At 42.1% G+C, this 16,397-nt stretch overlaps 1 protein-coding gene across 2 annotated transcripts in view; it reads right to left on the bottom strand.

Annotated features, from left to right (window-relative positions):
- Positions 1–11,022: 11,022 nt before the first annotated feature.
- Positions 11,023–16,397, bottom strand: part of TEK (TEK receptor tyrosine kinase) — a 41,567-nt gene continuing 36,192 nt past the window's right edge. For both annotated transcript variants that reach the window (XM_063423529.1, XM_063423528.1), the window contains 5 exons: positions 15,536–15,606; positions 14,909–14,949; positions 13,723–13,819; positions 13,128–13,227; positions 11,023–12,984 (listed from right to left, as the gene is read on the bottom strand). In XM_063423529.1, the coding sequence (XP_063279599.1) occupies positions 12,910–12,984; positions 13,128–13,227; positions 13,723–13,819; positions 14,909–14,949; positions 15,536–15,606 (384 nt within the window). In that variant the 3' untranslated portion in view covers positions 11,023–12,909. The remainder of the gene's footprint in view (positions 12,985–13,127; positions 13,228–13,722; positions 13,820–14,908; positions 14,950–15,535; positions 15,607–16,397) is intronic.

A 16,397-nucleotide genomic window follows, 5' to 3' on the forward strand; every position in this document is an offset into this window, starting at 1 on the left:
TTGGCGGAGCCTCTCTTCAGCCTCTTCTGGCAGCCTGATTGCTGTCATCCCTGCAGCAAAGTAGTGCAGGCAGCACAAGGACACCTCATGAGTTGGAGAAAAGAGCCTCTGAGGAGAGGAAGAAATCTTGAGGAGAGAGGGGCCAGGAAACAGGCAGCCATCAGAGCGGGAAAGGAAAGGTGGCATCTCCTTTTCTCCCACTTGCTCATCCTCCTTCTAAATTTCTGCTTAGGACAGCATTGCTGGGGGTCACAAAGTCACTATTAATGTCACTACTGTGGTCTCACACAGACATTCTGGACTCCCTACAGAAGCCGTTGTTGTGCAGCCGGGGAGCTCGTGGGGCATTCCTTTTGCCTCTGAGGGCAGCTGGGAGTGGGTGGGCTTTGCCTGAGCTTCCCTGTGCAGGAAAGGCAAAAGCAGGGATTATTTCCCAAACCACAGAAGGCTGTGACCTAGCAAATGACCCAGTGAACACAGTGTGTGTGCTAGTGTGGCCAAAGTGATCAGCACAGTTGGCTTCCTGGATCCCCTTTCAAATTCTCCAACCAGTGGAGACAAAATCTTTCATAGAAATTGGCTGTGGGGCTGCTTTCATACTGGTGTTGTTTTTATGATTGGTAGTACTTGTACTATTCCTTCTACAGATCACATGGACCCCTGCCATGTAAGTCTCCACTCCAGGTGCTTTTCAAATTAAAACAAAGGAAAGCTGCAGTGAAGCAACTGAGGAAGAGGAGATGACCAGGAGCAGTTCGGGATTTCCTTCTCCAATGCCAGCTTGGAGATGGACTCAGAATAAAAATCCTAGAAACCCCCAAGCTCTGTTGGAGGGGTTTGGATTGCCCCCTTGGTCACCTTATCTGTTGCGGTGTGCGTTTCCCAGGATGCGCTGCCAGCATTGGGGTGCGTCACATTCCCCCCGGGGAGACTCTTTCTCCCCGCTCAGGAACTCCGACGGTCTCAGCGGTTGCTTTTGGGGTGCAGAGATGAAGCAGAGGCGAGACGGGTCTTGGGGTAAACTGAGGAGATTTATTAAAGGTACAACTGAAGAATAAAAACTAAAAGCTGAACCCCAAGGACCGGGAGCACATGTCTTGCCGTGGATTTTATAGACAGGGCAATACAAAGCAAACAACCAATGAGAATGCACTCAGGGAGGAGTCCAAGGCAGGGATACAGAACTAAATCCAATGGGAATAGCAAAAGCAGTGTAACGATACAAAACAGCAAATGATATATTGAGCGAGGGAAGATTGGCAAGGAAAATACTAGCAACAGAGGCAGGGATACAGAGAATTGACACACAATGGCATGTATAATTTAAATCATAACACACAAATGAAATAGAAAGCTAGCCTGAAAACTCAAAGCAAAAACCCACACCACAACACATCATTGCAGCATGTTTTGCCTAACAAACTAGAACAAGCTAAACTGAGTCACTCCTTTTTCACCAAAATGCTGGGGCCTTGGTAAGACTTTTCAGATTAACTCCAGCACAAGCCTCTAATATCATTTCTATATGCCCTGACTGCCAGTATTGCTCCCTTCCTAATGTGAACACAGGGGTCATTCCAAGAGGTCTACAAAGCCTACAGATTTGGCAAACAGATGTGACACACATTCCTGAATCTGGCCGCTTGAAATTTGTGCATGCTTCTATTGATGCCTTTTCAGGTGCTCTGTTTGCCTCAGCTCCCACGGGAGAGACAGGGAGAGACACTTGATGTCATTTTGCTGCTGCCTTTGCCACCTTAGGAATTCCACAACAGATTAAGACAGATAATGGCCCACATACATTTCCTGTAGAACTGCAAACTTCTTCTCCTTATGGGCTATCACTCACCAAAGGGGCATACCTCACTCACCCACAGGACAATCAATTATAGAACGGACCCGGCGCCCATGGCGTTCTCAAACGTCTTCTGGTACAACAAAAGGGGGGAGCTGGGGACACTCCTGCTGAAAGATTATGCAAAGACCTGTATGTTTTTAATGTCTTGAATTGTTCAGTGGCAGACTTAAATCCCCTCAAGTTATTGAACTTGCTACTGTTGTCAGAGCTTTTCAAAATTTTTCTGTTCTTTTTAATCTAGTAAGAGATTCAGTTTATGTTGCAAAATTGTGAGGCCTCAGCCCTGAAAAAAAGTGTAAAAAACCTGGAAACAGATGATAGATTTGAATTGCTGAATAAACGCCTAAGAAGCTAAAGACTCCATAAATAGATTAGAAATTTAGTTAAAACAAGCTTATATGTATTAAGCATTATATTATGTATTGTTATAATTATTCCGTATATTTTACTGTGTATTTAAACTAAAAGTAAAATTTGGATCTTGGCTAGATAACCTGTTTAGTGGCTAAGGTCTGACATCTTGGCTAAAAGACTTTCTTAGGATAGGAATGCATGTAATGATTGTAATAATAATTGTATTAGTTATGATACCTTGCTTGCTTCAATGTGTGCAGAGATTAATTAATAAAGCCATCAAGGGGGTGTTCTTGGTTGATACAGAAGGGGGAGATCTAGGAATACACAAGACAGAGAGTCAAACAGACTTGATTAGCATAGCTGGTTTGATAACCAAGGTGCCATGGCAGGAACCAACAGAACTGTGAAAATTACAGGAGATGGGATTACACCTGCTTACGGGAAGAGAGAAGATTTAATCAACTTCTGCAAGCAAAGGATTGTTGTAAAATGCGTGAGTTTTCTGTGTGTGATTTTAAATCTGATTATTGTAGTAAAAATTATTAACCTGTTTGAAATAGTATATAAGCTTTTGGGAAACCTGAGTAAAATCGAACTCTGATCACCGAATCAGTCTTCCTGTCTCTCAGTCATCCCCAATAATTAGCAGAGTAAAGTAACATTTCACTGAGCACAACTAGAGAAGTGAACTGAGAGAAGGGAACTGAGACACTTTTATGTATCAGGATTTTTATTCTGTAATACTCTGCATCACTTACATGTGTAAGAGAGAAGCACGGTACCGACCAGTAAAACTGGTCCTAGAGAAAAAGGTCCCTTTTAACTTTTTCTTTCAGATGAACTGCTTGTCCTCAGTTTTCCCAGGGAACATCCTACAGACTTTCTGCAGTGCATGATGCTGGCTTACAGTTTGCTTCCAGGGAATAAGGAAAACCACTCTGGCAATTCTTGACAGCAGGGACATATCTTTTTGTTTGGTGGGACCTATAGATATGTCGTTTCCAACCTTTTTGATTTGCTATCCCTTCCTTATGTTGCTAAAAAAAGCCCGCAGAAGGGTTTACATTAGATCTTCCAGCAACTTTGGACAAAATAATATTATTTTGGATATGAGCAGTTATGAGAGCCCAGAGGACAGATTACATATTTCCTGCTGGTCTGGTGGGGCAAGAGCCTTCTGGTGTCTCAATCTATTTGTGTTAACCCCTTTCAACATGCTGACTGCCACCAGCAGCAAGCCCATTTGTGCTAAGGAACAGACAGAAAAGACTTGAAGGGGAACTGCCAATATTTTGTCAGCATGACCATCCATTTTGCCATCCTTTAAAGTCTTCAAAAGGCATATGCCAACTTTTCTCCTGTTGTGATTATTGCAATGCCAGAGACTATGACAGTGGCAACATCAGCTACCTGAAAGGCGGTTGTAGCCAGCTGGAGCTTGGCCTCTTCTCCGAGGCAGTGACAGGACAAGTGCACACAGCCTCAAGCTGCACCTGCAGACATTCAGGTTTGGATGGCAGGAAGAATTTCTTCCTCAGAAGGGTTGTCAAGCATTGCAATGGGCTTCCCAGGGCACTGGTGGAGTCACCATCCCTGGAAGTGTTCAAGAAACAACTGGATGTGGCTGTGGTTTAGTTGACAAGTTGGTGATCAGTCAAAGGTTGGACTCAACAATCTTGGAGATCTTTTCCAAACTTAATGCTTCTCTGGTTTTCTAATTCTTTGATTCCAGAAGTAGGTTTCTCTGTGTCTGGACTATCAAAACCTAATCCACCGCACCAAGTGCAGTTATTTTCAGCTTGTACAATATCCCTGTGCATGTGGGGTGTGTGCTTAAAAAGAAAACATTCCTCTCTCACTCACTTTGAGTAAGGAATTTGTTTCCATTCCTTGTGCATTCCTACAGAGGCATGAAATCCAAAGTGCACCTGACCCTTTTTTGATTCCAACAATCCATTTTATATTCTGAACTTGCTAATTCATTTAGTCAGTACACTTTCCCTATCACATCCTTTTTGCTCTTACTGCTATCAGTGCTGTTCTGTCAAGTGATGAATCTTTCTCTGCTGTCCAGGAAGTCAGAATGAATTCCAGAGACCCAAACAGGGTATTAGTTTGTCATGACTTCAGTAAGCCCTCTTAGCTGCCTGTGGCATTAGGTCTCTTCACCAGATCGAAGCTGTGGTGCTTCAGAATGCTTTCATGAAGGACTGAGGTGAAATGGTGAGAAATATTCTTTTTGCGATGCGCTGTGGCTGTGTCTTTCCACGTTTATGTTTGTATGTGTGCATGGGCAAAGGTGGCACAACAACCCTGGGAATTTTTTGGCATGTGGACATTCTGGTCCTGGACTATCAATTGCCTGCTCATTTTGTCCTGTCTGATTTGAGACTTGCACACAAAATGTCACTTTTTAATTTAAGTAGTAAGTTAGTGCAAGTATTTTCCTTTTGTTTCTTAAATTACCTTTTCAGTAGAATAAAAGTATTACAGACCAAGCAATACAGTCTGAGGAGCACAAAAATAATTTGCAAATGGAATCTCAGATGGGTTGAAGAAAGCTGTTAGAAAAGTAGCTGCCTAACTGAATAAACAAAATTAAATCAGAAAAGATTTTGGCTTGCATGTTGGGTTGGGCCTTAATGACAGATTCTCCACACAGAGAGTTAAGTTGAACTCTGGTTGTTTTCATTTTGGCAGATATTGGCCTATTTCCGTTCTTTCCCAGCCACTTTTAAGCCACTGAATTCCTCCCGCACCTTGGCTTCCCACTCCAGCTGCTGGTGATGGGAGCAGTAGGGAGGGATAGCACAGCTGCACGAGCTGCAGGGCCACATGTGCCAGGAAAAGGCCAGACAGCAGTGCTGGGGAACTGCAGCCCTGCTCCGGGCTGCTGCATGTTTGTACACACATGGCAGACATAGGAGTGAGGTTTAGCTGGAACAATGAACCAAGAAGCAAATATTACTGTATGCCATCTCTCAAACCATTGATTGCTATCTCAGCTGGGTGCTCATACCAAGCTTTCCTTTTACCTTATCTCATAAAAAGCACCAAGCTTGCTTGGCACGTGGGATTTTGACATGGAAAATTTTACGTCTGTGGGAATAGAAATTCAGCATGCAAAACCCCTCATAGATCTGCTCTGCAGCAAGGAGCTGACACTGTTAATCCCACTGGAACACATGTGGTGTACTAAATTTTTACGGTTGATGTTGGTGTTTGGTGTGACAACTAGCATTGATGAGTGAAAATAGAGCACTAGTGATGAAAAAAGTGGCTGGGGAAACCACGGTAACCTACTCCTCACACACAAAATCTGTCGTGACGGGACTGTCCGTGCGTGAGGCACAGCGCCGGGGCATGTAGAAGAATTTTTAGAAGAGCGAGGTCATGATTTATTGATAGGGGGTTTGAACAATCCCTGCTACCAGGGAACAGTATGAGAGTCTGTACTGTTCCTGTGCTGGTCTCGTAAACCTTGAATTAGTAAGAAAGTAGCAATTGTAATAATTTAGTGTGCCTTTGCACGGATGCTTCCTCACGGATGCTGAATACGTGTAACAACTTGCTAGGCCTTCTCATGGATGTAGAAAACAGAATGCTATTCATAAGGTAGAACAAAAGGTAAACTAGATGCCAAAAAACATGGACCAATGAACAATCATTTAATGTATATGTATATGTACTTTTAGCCAATCACCAACTGTTTAGCTGTGCTTGCTTTCCTCTCTGTAACCTGATAAAAGGAGTATACCAGGAATAAACAGCAGAGATCAAAGCTAATCATATTGATGCCTGTTTGAAAGGATGCTCTGCTCCTTTCTCGCAACAGGGGCACTGTTGCCATGAGGTTTTTTCCTGTATGTCAAGTGCTCATATTGAAAGAGCATGTGCAGCTTCTCTCACGCTTGTTAATGTAAACACTGGCTATGTTTAGCTAACTGTCTCCCATTGTTTACATATTACTAGATGGGAGGAGAAAGGTGATGGACAGTTTGACCAGTGGTGATTAGGAGGTGGGAAATGTCCTCCAATGGATGGACATTATAGAAGATGTATATAAGTTACTTTGTAAATAAACTGCAGGGGTTCCTGCCTCCTGCTCGGATCTGCTCACAACCCAGAAAATGTCTCCTGAGTCCCTCTCTTATCGTCAGGATCAGCTGCAGCAGGGGCACTGCACAGCTTCAGCGCGGGCTGACGAGGAAGGCAATCTTCCCATGGAGTGCAGGATTTCGGGGTTCTGATTGCCGCTCCTGCGCTGGGCTGCCAGCGCACAAAGCCTCCTCGAGCACCGGTGCCTCCTCCCCAGGCTTCCTGCAGTGCCTTTGCTGACTGGGTGCAGTCAGCCAGGCTGGAGGCAGGCTCAGCTGGTGTTACAAAGCAATCCTGTCCAAAAGAAAGAAAAAAGACAAAGGCCAAAGCAGAAAGGAAGTATTAGTTCCCAGGCTGAGTTCCTCACAGGTGGAGGCAGGATTCCTCTGGTTCCCAGAAGGATGCAGAAACAGGACACAGGGACACTATGTGCCCCTTCACCTGCATCTCCAGGACCTTGCTATTGCAGGCCAAAGTAGCACAAATTGTCTTCAGCCTTTTATCCAGGTGTCTTCGGCTTGTTGGGATTTTTCCTGTGACAATAGCCAGGGAATGCTGCTTGCTGTCAAAGGGCTTTGTTCCTTCCAGGAAGCTCCGAAGACTCACTTGGGTTCCTCCTTTCTAAAACATGGCCTGGTTAATTGCCAAAAAAATGAGCAGTGTAAGCCATTCCTCGGCACATGCCAATCCCTCCAAGACATTCTGATTCCAGTGGGGTTCAGGCCCAAGGGTTGTTCTCAAGAGCACAAAAGTTCTCGGTTTCAGCAGCAAGACAAGAGCAGGCAGCTTGGCAGGCCTCTGCCATCTCAAGCACTCACTTGCCTTCCAAATTCCTCTGCTTCCTCTAGCCATGGGCGTAAGTCCTGTTCTTGGCCTGCTGCCTTCTCCTGTTCCCCGTGAGACTGGCACCTGTCTGCTCCTTCCCGTGGCACGTTGTGGGGAGGTATGGAATGAAATGACAGAGGAGAATTTCACAGAACCTGCACTTGGTATCGTTTGCCCCGTTTGGTGCTTGCAACTATCCGCAGCAGACATGGAGTTTGCAGTTGTGTGAGCTATGTGCTCCAGAAAAGACAAGACTAAGTTAGCTCAGGAAAACCAGGATCAATTCACTCAGCTCCTGCAAGCCAGAAATGAGAGTGCAGCAAATGACTGAAAAATGCAGTGCTATGCAGCACGTCGTATCCACCATGGGCAGGATAGAGATTTCCAACCCACATGCATGGAGGAATCTGACTTTGCAGGTTTCCCCCAAGCCAAAGGCAGTGGGTTTTGGCAAAGGCACTGGGACCTTAGTGTTGGACAGAGAACATTTTCAAGAGAAGGGCTGACTTGGGAGCTGAGGGAAGCAGAGAGAATGGGCAAATGTGCCCATGGATGCATCCACACTGTGAAGGTCTCTCCAAGGGCAGTCCCTACCATGGACAGAACATGGGCACTGCTCCCTGCAGAGGACATGTCCCTGCCATATTGACCACACAAACGCTGTTCAGTGTCATACAAACACATATGGGTGGTTTGTTGCTCAGCTTTTTTTCCCCACTAAGGTATCCTTCTTCCTTCAGCACGCCTTACAGTGTGCTAGTTGGTGTTAGCCATGCAGTGAATGGATAGGAATGACAGGCATTCCGATTTAGGGAACTTTCCATTATTAAAGCACAGTTTCCCTTTGAGAATTTAAGCAAGTGTTCTTGAATTTAGTCAGAAGCAGTGGTGGCCAAAGGGCACGTTTTCTTGGGTTTCCTCACATCCCGGTTCTTTTTCAGTGTTCAGCTTGGTATACAGGGGGTGTGGGCTCGGTGTCTGTTTTGTGTTACTTTTGATCCTCTGTCACCGTGAGCCTAGCTAGATAAGGACACTCAGGAGACAGAGGTCTGGGTTCAAACAGAGCAGCAGGCAGGAGAGCCCACCCTTAGTTTATTCTTCCTATTATATACCTCTCACAAGGTGACCATGGATTGGAGGGTGGTTATTCCACCTCTCACCCACATTGGTCAAGGAGGCTGTCATTCAACCTCCCCTTCTCTTGGAGAAGGAATCCATAACAAGGGCAGTATTTACAAAACACGATCTTGCATTTACATTTACGAGTGTGAGAAGCTGCACACTTCTACTGTAATATGTACGCTCAGCAAATTAGGAAATCTCAGGGCAACAATCCTCTGAGCTATGGGTGACGGACTGCAAGGGGGTTTTGTGCTGCTTTGGGACAGAGGAGAACTTTCTGGGCTTTCTTTTGCATCAGCTGTAGAGGAGGTTTGGTTGCTATGCATAAATTCACAGAGCAACCCATAGAAGCTGCTATTGTGATGTCAGTGGAGGGCTGCCACATCACAGTTCTGTCAAGAGGACGTTGCCCTGGTGCACGCAAGGCATCAGCACCCAGAGCAGCTCTTGGTGTGCTCGTTGCAGGAGGATTGCCTTGACGGAGCTGTTCTCAGGCAACAGTTTGTGCCCTGACAAGGGAGTCTGTTTCTTTTGCCTGCTGTTGCACAAGTCTGTGGACTTGTGTAGGCATTGTTTTTTTTTTTTCCCCTGCCGTTGTAGGGTGTACGGACACGTGCCGGTGTCCTTTTTTATTTTTGGTTTTTTTTGAACAGTCTGGGGACTTGGGAAGGTGTCTTTTGTTTTCACCTCTTTCTTGGACAGTCCGTGGATTACAACGGGTGTCCTTTTGTGTCCCTTTTTCCTTGCACAGTCCGTGGACTCGAGCAAGTGTCTTTTTTCCCCCCGTTTCCCTTGCGCAGTCTGGGGACTTGTGCAAGTGGGTTTTTTTTTCCGTTTTTGTTTTCTGACCCACGGACTGGAGCAGCCCTGCTGAAACGATGGAGCGAGTCCGTAGAGCAGTCAGCAGGGCTTTTTCATCAGTGTCATCCCGCAAATTTTTGAATGGTCTGAGACGTAAGTCGAAGTTTTTTCCTTGGGGCAGCACATTGAGAGCAAAGTGCCATAAAGGTGCCATCGTGTTGGTAGAGCTTCTGCCAACAGCTTCGGCTAAAAAGAGGGTGTCTCTTGCCCAGCAGGCTGTGGACAACTTCCAAAATGCAAACTAGGAGGGCTTTGCAGGCGTCCTTCTAAAAACTGTGCGGTTCTCTCCACAACTGTCCCTGTGCTCTGCAGAGTCTAGCCAGGGCTGCGTAGCTGGCACATCTCAAGTGCAGGAGAGCCTCATTTGTCTGCCCTTGGAGGTGGCTGCTCATGGTAGCCTTTTCTGTCTGGAAGCTTCATTTGGAGACTGAGTTCCCCTCTGTGTTCTGTCCAGGAGGCCAGGGCCTGTCATCTGCAGTCCCAGGTGGCACTGAGGGCTGCCACAGGCACGTGTGACCCTACTGCAAGCAACAGGAGACAATGGCAGGTGGTTGTTTCCAAAGTCACGTCCTTCAGGAGCAGTGTGCCATGGGTGTCTTTTGTCCAGCCCAGCCCCAGACTTAGGGATCAGATGCAGGCACTGCTGCTGCTGCTGCTGCTGAAGTCAGCGAGGATTTGGTGGCTGGCTTCCATTGCAGCAGAACTGGTCACTTGCAAAGCCAAGTGCTGATGGTGCCCTGCACATCTCTGGGCTGCTGCATGGGTGCTGTTATTCTCCATCAGGGAAAGCTGTGCTGGCCAGGTGTGCTTTTACACAGTAAACAGGGCATACAATGTGTGAGTCTCTTCCGTCTGTGTCTGCTGAGATTGGTGACCTTGGAGATGAAGTGGCACAGATTCAATTGATTTTGGTCTCCTTTGTATGTCTGTGTTAAATAATACTGCTAGATCGGCCTGTAGCACAGCAGTAGGAGAAAAAGCATCTCAGCTCTGCAGGTGTGATATGTTGCCATTGATCTTGAGCATGTCTTTTTACAAAGAAGTAAAAATGTCTTTAAAAAGTGAAGCAACAGGGAATGATTGTCCAAATATTGGAACAGGTATGGTTTATCTGTTTTCCTAAGCCCAGTTTCCTGTAGCCTGTCCAGGTGGTCTCTGCATCATAGCTCCCTTCTCTGATGATCTTGTCCATTTTGAATGAATGGTTTCCTAGCACCACCATCCTCTAAGTTCTAAATTCCACATTCTCTTTAAACGGTTATTTTTGCTTTCTTTACATCCATTACAGCCATCTCTCTACGGCTCACAGATGTGTCCAGGGAAGAAATCTAGAAAATTCTTATGTGCTACATAACAAAAGAATATAAGAAGAATATTTTTAAGGAGATCTAATTGTTCTTCAGGTAAATTTACAATGAGACTTAAGCATTTAAAATGCAGACAGTATTAAGTGTTATTGAGTTGATGAAGACTTTCTGATGCTTTAGTTATTTGTCATAATGGTCCAGGTAAAAATTTGCCACAGAAGGGGAGGTTCACATCAAGCAGCAGAAGAGTCATTTGTGTCTGCTTGTTAAAAATGTATGAGAGTACAAAGAACCTCTTTGTACTTGTGAAAAATTCTGTGTAGAAAACGGAGCAATTCCAGCAGATGTTGTTAGCAAGTTTTCCTGGAAGTCTAGAAAACACCCTTGAAAGTATATTCTTATTCACCTCACTGACTGGTAAGAATGTAGTACAAATTGAACTGCAAATGGCAATGCTAATGCTTCAAAACCCATTAGCCAAGTAGACTCTTTTGAAAAATGTGGTGGAACTTGTTTCATTGTTTTGTTTCTTTGAGCTGTCCTTTGGTCCAGTGAATCTATGTGCTCTTTGTAACCATGAAAGAAGAGATCAGACCATGGGTTCTAAGGCAGAGTCGGTTTATTTCAGTTTGAGCTGGGTGCCACCTGAGAGGGACCCTGACCAAAGAAATCCCTGGGCCTTTATACCCTTACAGTCTGCACCTGACCCTCATGCACTCATCCTGTGTCCTGCATGAGCCTCTTAGTTCTATGGTGATTTATGGTCTGGCGTCTACTAAAACCTCATTGGATTCTCCATGTTTATGTGCCATTAACTGCTCTTATCTTCCAGCTTGGGGCAGTCTTGGGGCCCTCCAGGGTCTCAGCCCTTATCTGATGATAACCAATCTTTCTCTGTTTTCTCCCCTGCATAGCCACTGTGGTAATAGGGTTCATTTAAAGTTTATCTACGCTAAGTTTTGAGCAGGGCCCTCTCATGCTAAGGTGAAAGCAAGTTACAATTAAACTTAGACCTACACAGATAATTTCTAATATTCTATAAGTAAACATTTTAATCCCCAACAATAAACTCCTAGTTTACATCTAGCACCTGGTTTACAATGCAAGTTCTGCCTATCTCAAGGCCACACAATTCATCTCAGCACCCTTGTTTGTTGACTTATTCCTTTTTAATAGGGCTATTGGTGCTTTTATTTGAGTTAGTCTAGTGTATGTCATTAATGTTACTCTGTATTTTTGTGATACCCCCACCTTGTAACGAATCACATACCCATCCACAAAGTAAGAATCAGAAGGGGAAATCTTCAAGCGTCTTTCTCCAAGTCTTAGGGGATGACCTGTTGCACTCAACTGGGAAGTCACTGTGATCTGATAGACAGTTATGAGCTGGTAAGTCAAGGGCAAAAGGGGAACATATGTGCAAAACATGAAGTTGGCTAATATGTGAAATTTGGATAGGGTAAATCCACCAAATCCCTTGTACTTGGCTTGACACCAGAAGTTCAAGCCAATCATGTCTCTATTTGTCTTCTTTAAGTACTAGGGACCTTCCTGGCAGGTGAAATATCACTGTTTTGAAGCATTTGAGTATGATATTTTTAAGAGGCCATACCACACTACATACAGAATGAGAGGGTAAAATAAACAAAAGTAAGTAAGCCCTGCTTGAATATAATAGGTAGTAATTTATAATTATGCGGTGAAATTATTAAATGAAATACAAATTGAATAAGTCTCATGTATATCCAGGCAAGTTGTAAAAATGTGGTTTACAATATGTAGTATGCTCCTCAACACTACGCTTCATGAATATTGCTGTATGGCTGCCTCTGATAGCATTGAACACTTCAAAATATATGTATATTTTGCATATGGGCAAAAACTGACAGTCTCACTAGGCAATGAAAGAGCAATAGCATGCCTTATATCTTACTAGTGTCAACAGACCTTTTGACTACATTATTTCTACTAGCTGACTTTTGTATTCAAACAGGAATCTGTCTTAATTATCCTTGTTGAGCACACCATGCAACTTCCATTGTTGCACGGCAACTGCTCAGCATTTTTGTTTCAAACACAAAGAAATGTATATGGAATACTGCAATAAGTTACCACTTTGCTATGAGTAGCTCTTGGAAAATATAAAAGAAACCTCTAAGATGGCAACACCTAATGCATTACAATATGTATGTAGACATTGTATCTACATGACTAGGAAAAAAATAAAACCCTGCGTATGAAAAAACAGATTTCATGACTTCAGTCTATACCTGCTTTGGTCAGTATATACACTTTTACAGCTTGTGAAGGCAGAAGTTACTGTGTGATGTACACATACATAACTGTGGTAAAACAGTATTGCTGTATTCTATAGAGTTAGAGCTAGAAACGGTCCTACACAGCACATCACATTTTGGGCTCCAGCAGATTGAATTTTGGTTGTCTGTAATACATCATTGATGAATGAAGATTTTTCCTGTCTTAAGCAGCTTCTTCAGCGGAGCAATCAATGCCTGCATAAGTAAATTTCTCATATAGGGTAGTATTCACATAGGTCTGGAAAGGAAATAAACAGAGAAGGTGTGATGCAAGGTGCATTACCTCAAGAACCCTAAATAATATTGAAATTATGCATAGCCCAATTATTTATATAATTAAAATTATATATATATTTATATAGAACAGAGTTTTATTCTTACCTTCCTGTCTTCTAACATCCTGTTCAGTGACACCAGTATCTGAGCAAATGATGGTCTTTCATATGGTTTCTCTTTCCAGCACTGTCTCATTAAGTCATACCTTTAAAAATCCAACACCAGCATTTGATAGTTTAGATGCATAGGTTAAAGTTGCAAATTTTTGATAATTTAAAGATTGTGCACATTCCACTTTTCAGAGGGAAATGGATTTCTACATAGGTGAAGTTACATTTTCCATAGTTGGTTGCTGTCGGAAAAGACTTTCTTTTACTCTGGAATAGCCAAAAGAGTTTTGTTTGAGCTAAAACCTTGGCATGTTGTGTAAAGAACAGGATAACTGGCTGCAACAGAGAGCCTGGGAAAGTATTAATGACATGTTAATAGTGTATGCTGTGTACAAAAGGACTTTTAATTTTTTTTAATCTAGTTTTTATATTTTACACACCTTTTTAAATTTTGATGTAGTTTTTATATTTTCCAGTTTAAAAAAAGAATGGGGTTTAGTTTCTTGTAGAAATCATCTATTTTCTATAGCTGAGGTTGTGTTATTTTGTTTTTTGGTTTTTTTGGATTTTTTTTCTGAGCCAATACTCACACTTCATCGTCACAGTTGAGCGGCTTTTCCAGTCGGTACCCTTGAGGGAGTTTTTCATATAGTTCTGCACATGTCATTCCACAATATGGTGTTCCACCTAAAATTTAGCCGTTGTCATGAACAGAAGCAGGTTTTAATAAAAGAAAGTTTCATTTCATAGTAGAAATGGAAAGGTATGACTGACATAATAACAGCTAAATTAATCCAAAATTAGGGGATTTTTGCAGCTACATTTTTATTGTTAATGCTTCCTTACTGCTTGATGTGCAATATGGAAGAGAAAAAATAAAACTGAGTGTCAGTTTTCTCATCTGTGGGGCTGGCCTAATTTTCTCTACAAGTCTGAGGACCAGGATGGGATGATATTCGGAATGTTTTTTCTGTAGCAGTGATGTCATTCCTTCATTAGCATCATTATAATAATATCTGGTAAGGACTCATGGAGCTCTTACTGTCAGCTGGTTTTCCCCTTTCTGCAGGTATTTGTTGGCTTAGACTCTTGATTTTCCACACTGCATCCATATCTAGTGCAAACCCTTTTAGTAAGGAAAGCCAGGAACAAATCAAAAATCCAGAGTCTGTTTAGCAATGTGCACCTCAGTCAGTAGCATCTCCTGGCCAGCAGACCATGGGTACATCTCCAGGGCAAATCACAAGAGAGGTGTAACACAATGATTCTGAGTGGTGCAAGGTGGTATCACAGTCATAACGGGTGGTGTTGTTTGCAGAAATGAACTCTAAACTTTATTTGAAGGTTAATGTTCAAAAATTTTCTCCATGAATATTTAGAGTAGGAGGTGATTACTCCCTCACTCAGCAATATTATTAAAATACAAGTCTTGATTTAAAATGCAGGAAAGCTGAGGAAAAGCCACCCACCAAACTCAAAACATGTTGTATTAAGGCTATGTATCGTATGATACACTGGAATTTATATTTAGGTGTGGCCTGGGTTTTATAATATAATGAAAACATGGTCATCATGGTTTTTTCTCATTTAAAATGGTCCCTGAATTGAAAATTTGACAATTGCATTTCCAAGCATACTGAACCTAAATAAAATGTAGTAGAATGAAACAGAAAGAAAATGGAAATCTATTGTGAAACAATATTTTTTAGAAGACTTAATTAATAGAACTGCCTTGGTGCAGATTTTTTATTTGTGCAATAAAATTCAGATACTTACCTAAACTAACAATTTCCCATAAGAGGACGCCATATGACCATCTGCAACAGAGGGATATTATGAAGTACAACAAGAATGCAACAAGAATTAGTATTTTAAAATGGTAGGTAGTTTTGCTAGTATTCAGTGAACACAGAGAAATGCGATATGTTTATCTGTATTTTTAATAAAGTTTTGTAGAATGATGGGGCTTATAGAATCAGAAAGAAGGAAAATTTGCAAAATTCATTTTCTCTCAGTCAACCAAAGGCCTTTATCAGATTGTGAGCTTTCAGCAAATACTGTAATTAGAGAATTGCTTTTTGAAATACAGTTTCTAGTTTCCTAAATAAAATACAAATTTCCTCTAGGTTTCCCAAATATTCCTCAGGTCTCCAATTTTGCATGTGAAGTACAGCTAAAGTAGTGAGGCACATTCAAGTAGGTACACAGAATTTGATCAGACCCTGATAAAGAAATAAAAGTAACTTTTTTGTTATGGGTTTTATTTTTTTCTTCCATTGTTCATTCATGCTGACACTGACTACGTATTTTGAGTTGAGTGGATGTCTCATGCTAGCTGTCAAACTTTCCTTGATATGGAAAAATATTTATTTGTTTCAAATTGCCACTTGAACACATACTTACACATCACTATTTGTGGTGTAAACACTGTAATTCAAAGATTCAATTGCCATCCATCGAACCGGAAGACGTCCCTGGAAATTATTTAATGAAAGTTTATTTTTCAGTTCTTGATATAGCAATATTGCACTTTGTATGCCAACAGTCATTCTGTGTTACCTTGATGAAAACTGACTTTATGCATGTAAATAAATTGACTAAACTTGTACGCTTAAAAAAAATTTTGTTATTGTGAGAGTGGTGAGACACTGGAACAGGTTGCTCAGAGAAGTTGTGGATGTGGGAGTGTTCAAGGCCAAGTTGGATGGTGCTCTGAGCAACCTGGTGTAGTGAAAGGTAAGGTTGTAACTAGATGGTCTTTAAGGAACTTTTCCAAATAAATCATTCCATGATCCTATGATTATATGGTTTGCTTCCCAGAGGAACAGTTCACATGAAAGCTAATTAAAAAAATGCCCAATCAGCATCAAGGTGAAATGTAAATAAAACCTCAGATGATGCCTCTGACCATCCTGTTGCCTTGACAACACAGTGCTATTGACAAAACAGATCTATAGCTACATGACACTTACTGCATATCTGCCTCTTTTAGATCTTCCACAGCATTAGCTTTGGATGCATTGTGATGTGTATCTGGTTACCTTCTTGCTAACTGTGGCCTTGTTCAGTAGAATTAGATCAGCTTGACTCATCTACTTACTGTCATCCATATTCATATAAATAATTTTAAATTACATTTTCTATTATAGACATGGTATAGAATTTATTTACAAGTAGATATATTTATGTGTATATTAATAAACATGTGTATTTTACATGATAATTAATAAAATTTAAATAATTAGTTCTGTAATACCCCTAAGTT

This window comes from Prinia subflava, chromosome Z, assembly GCF_021018805.1.
Source record: "Prinia subflava isolate CZ2003 ecotype Zambia chromosome Z, Cam_Psub_1.2, whole genome shotgun sequence".
NCBI classification, from domain to species: Eukaryota; Metazoa; Chordata; class Aves; order Passeriformes; family Cisticolidae; genus Prinia; species Prinia subflava.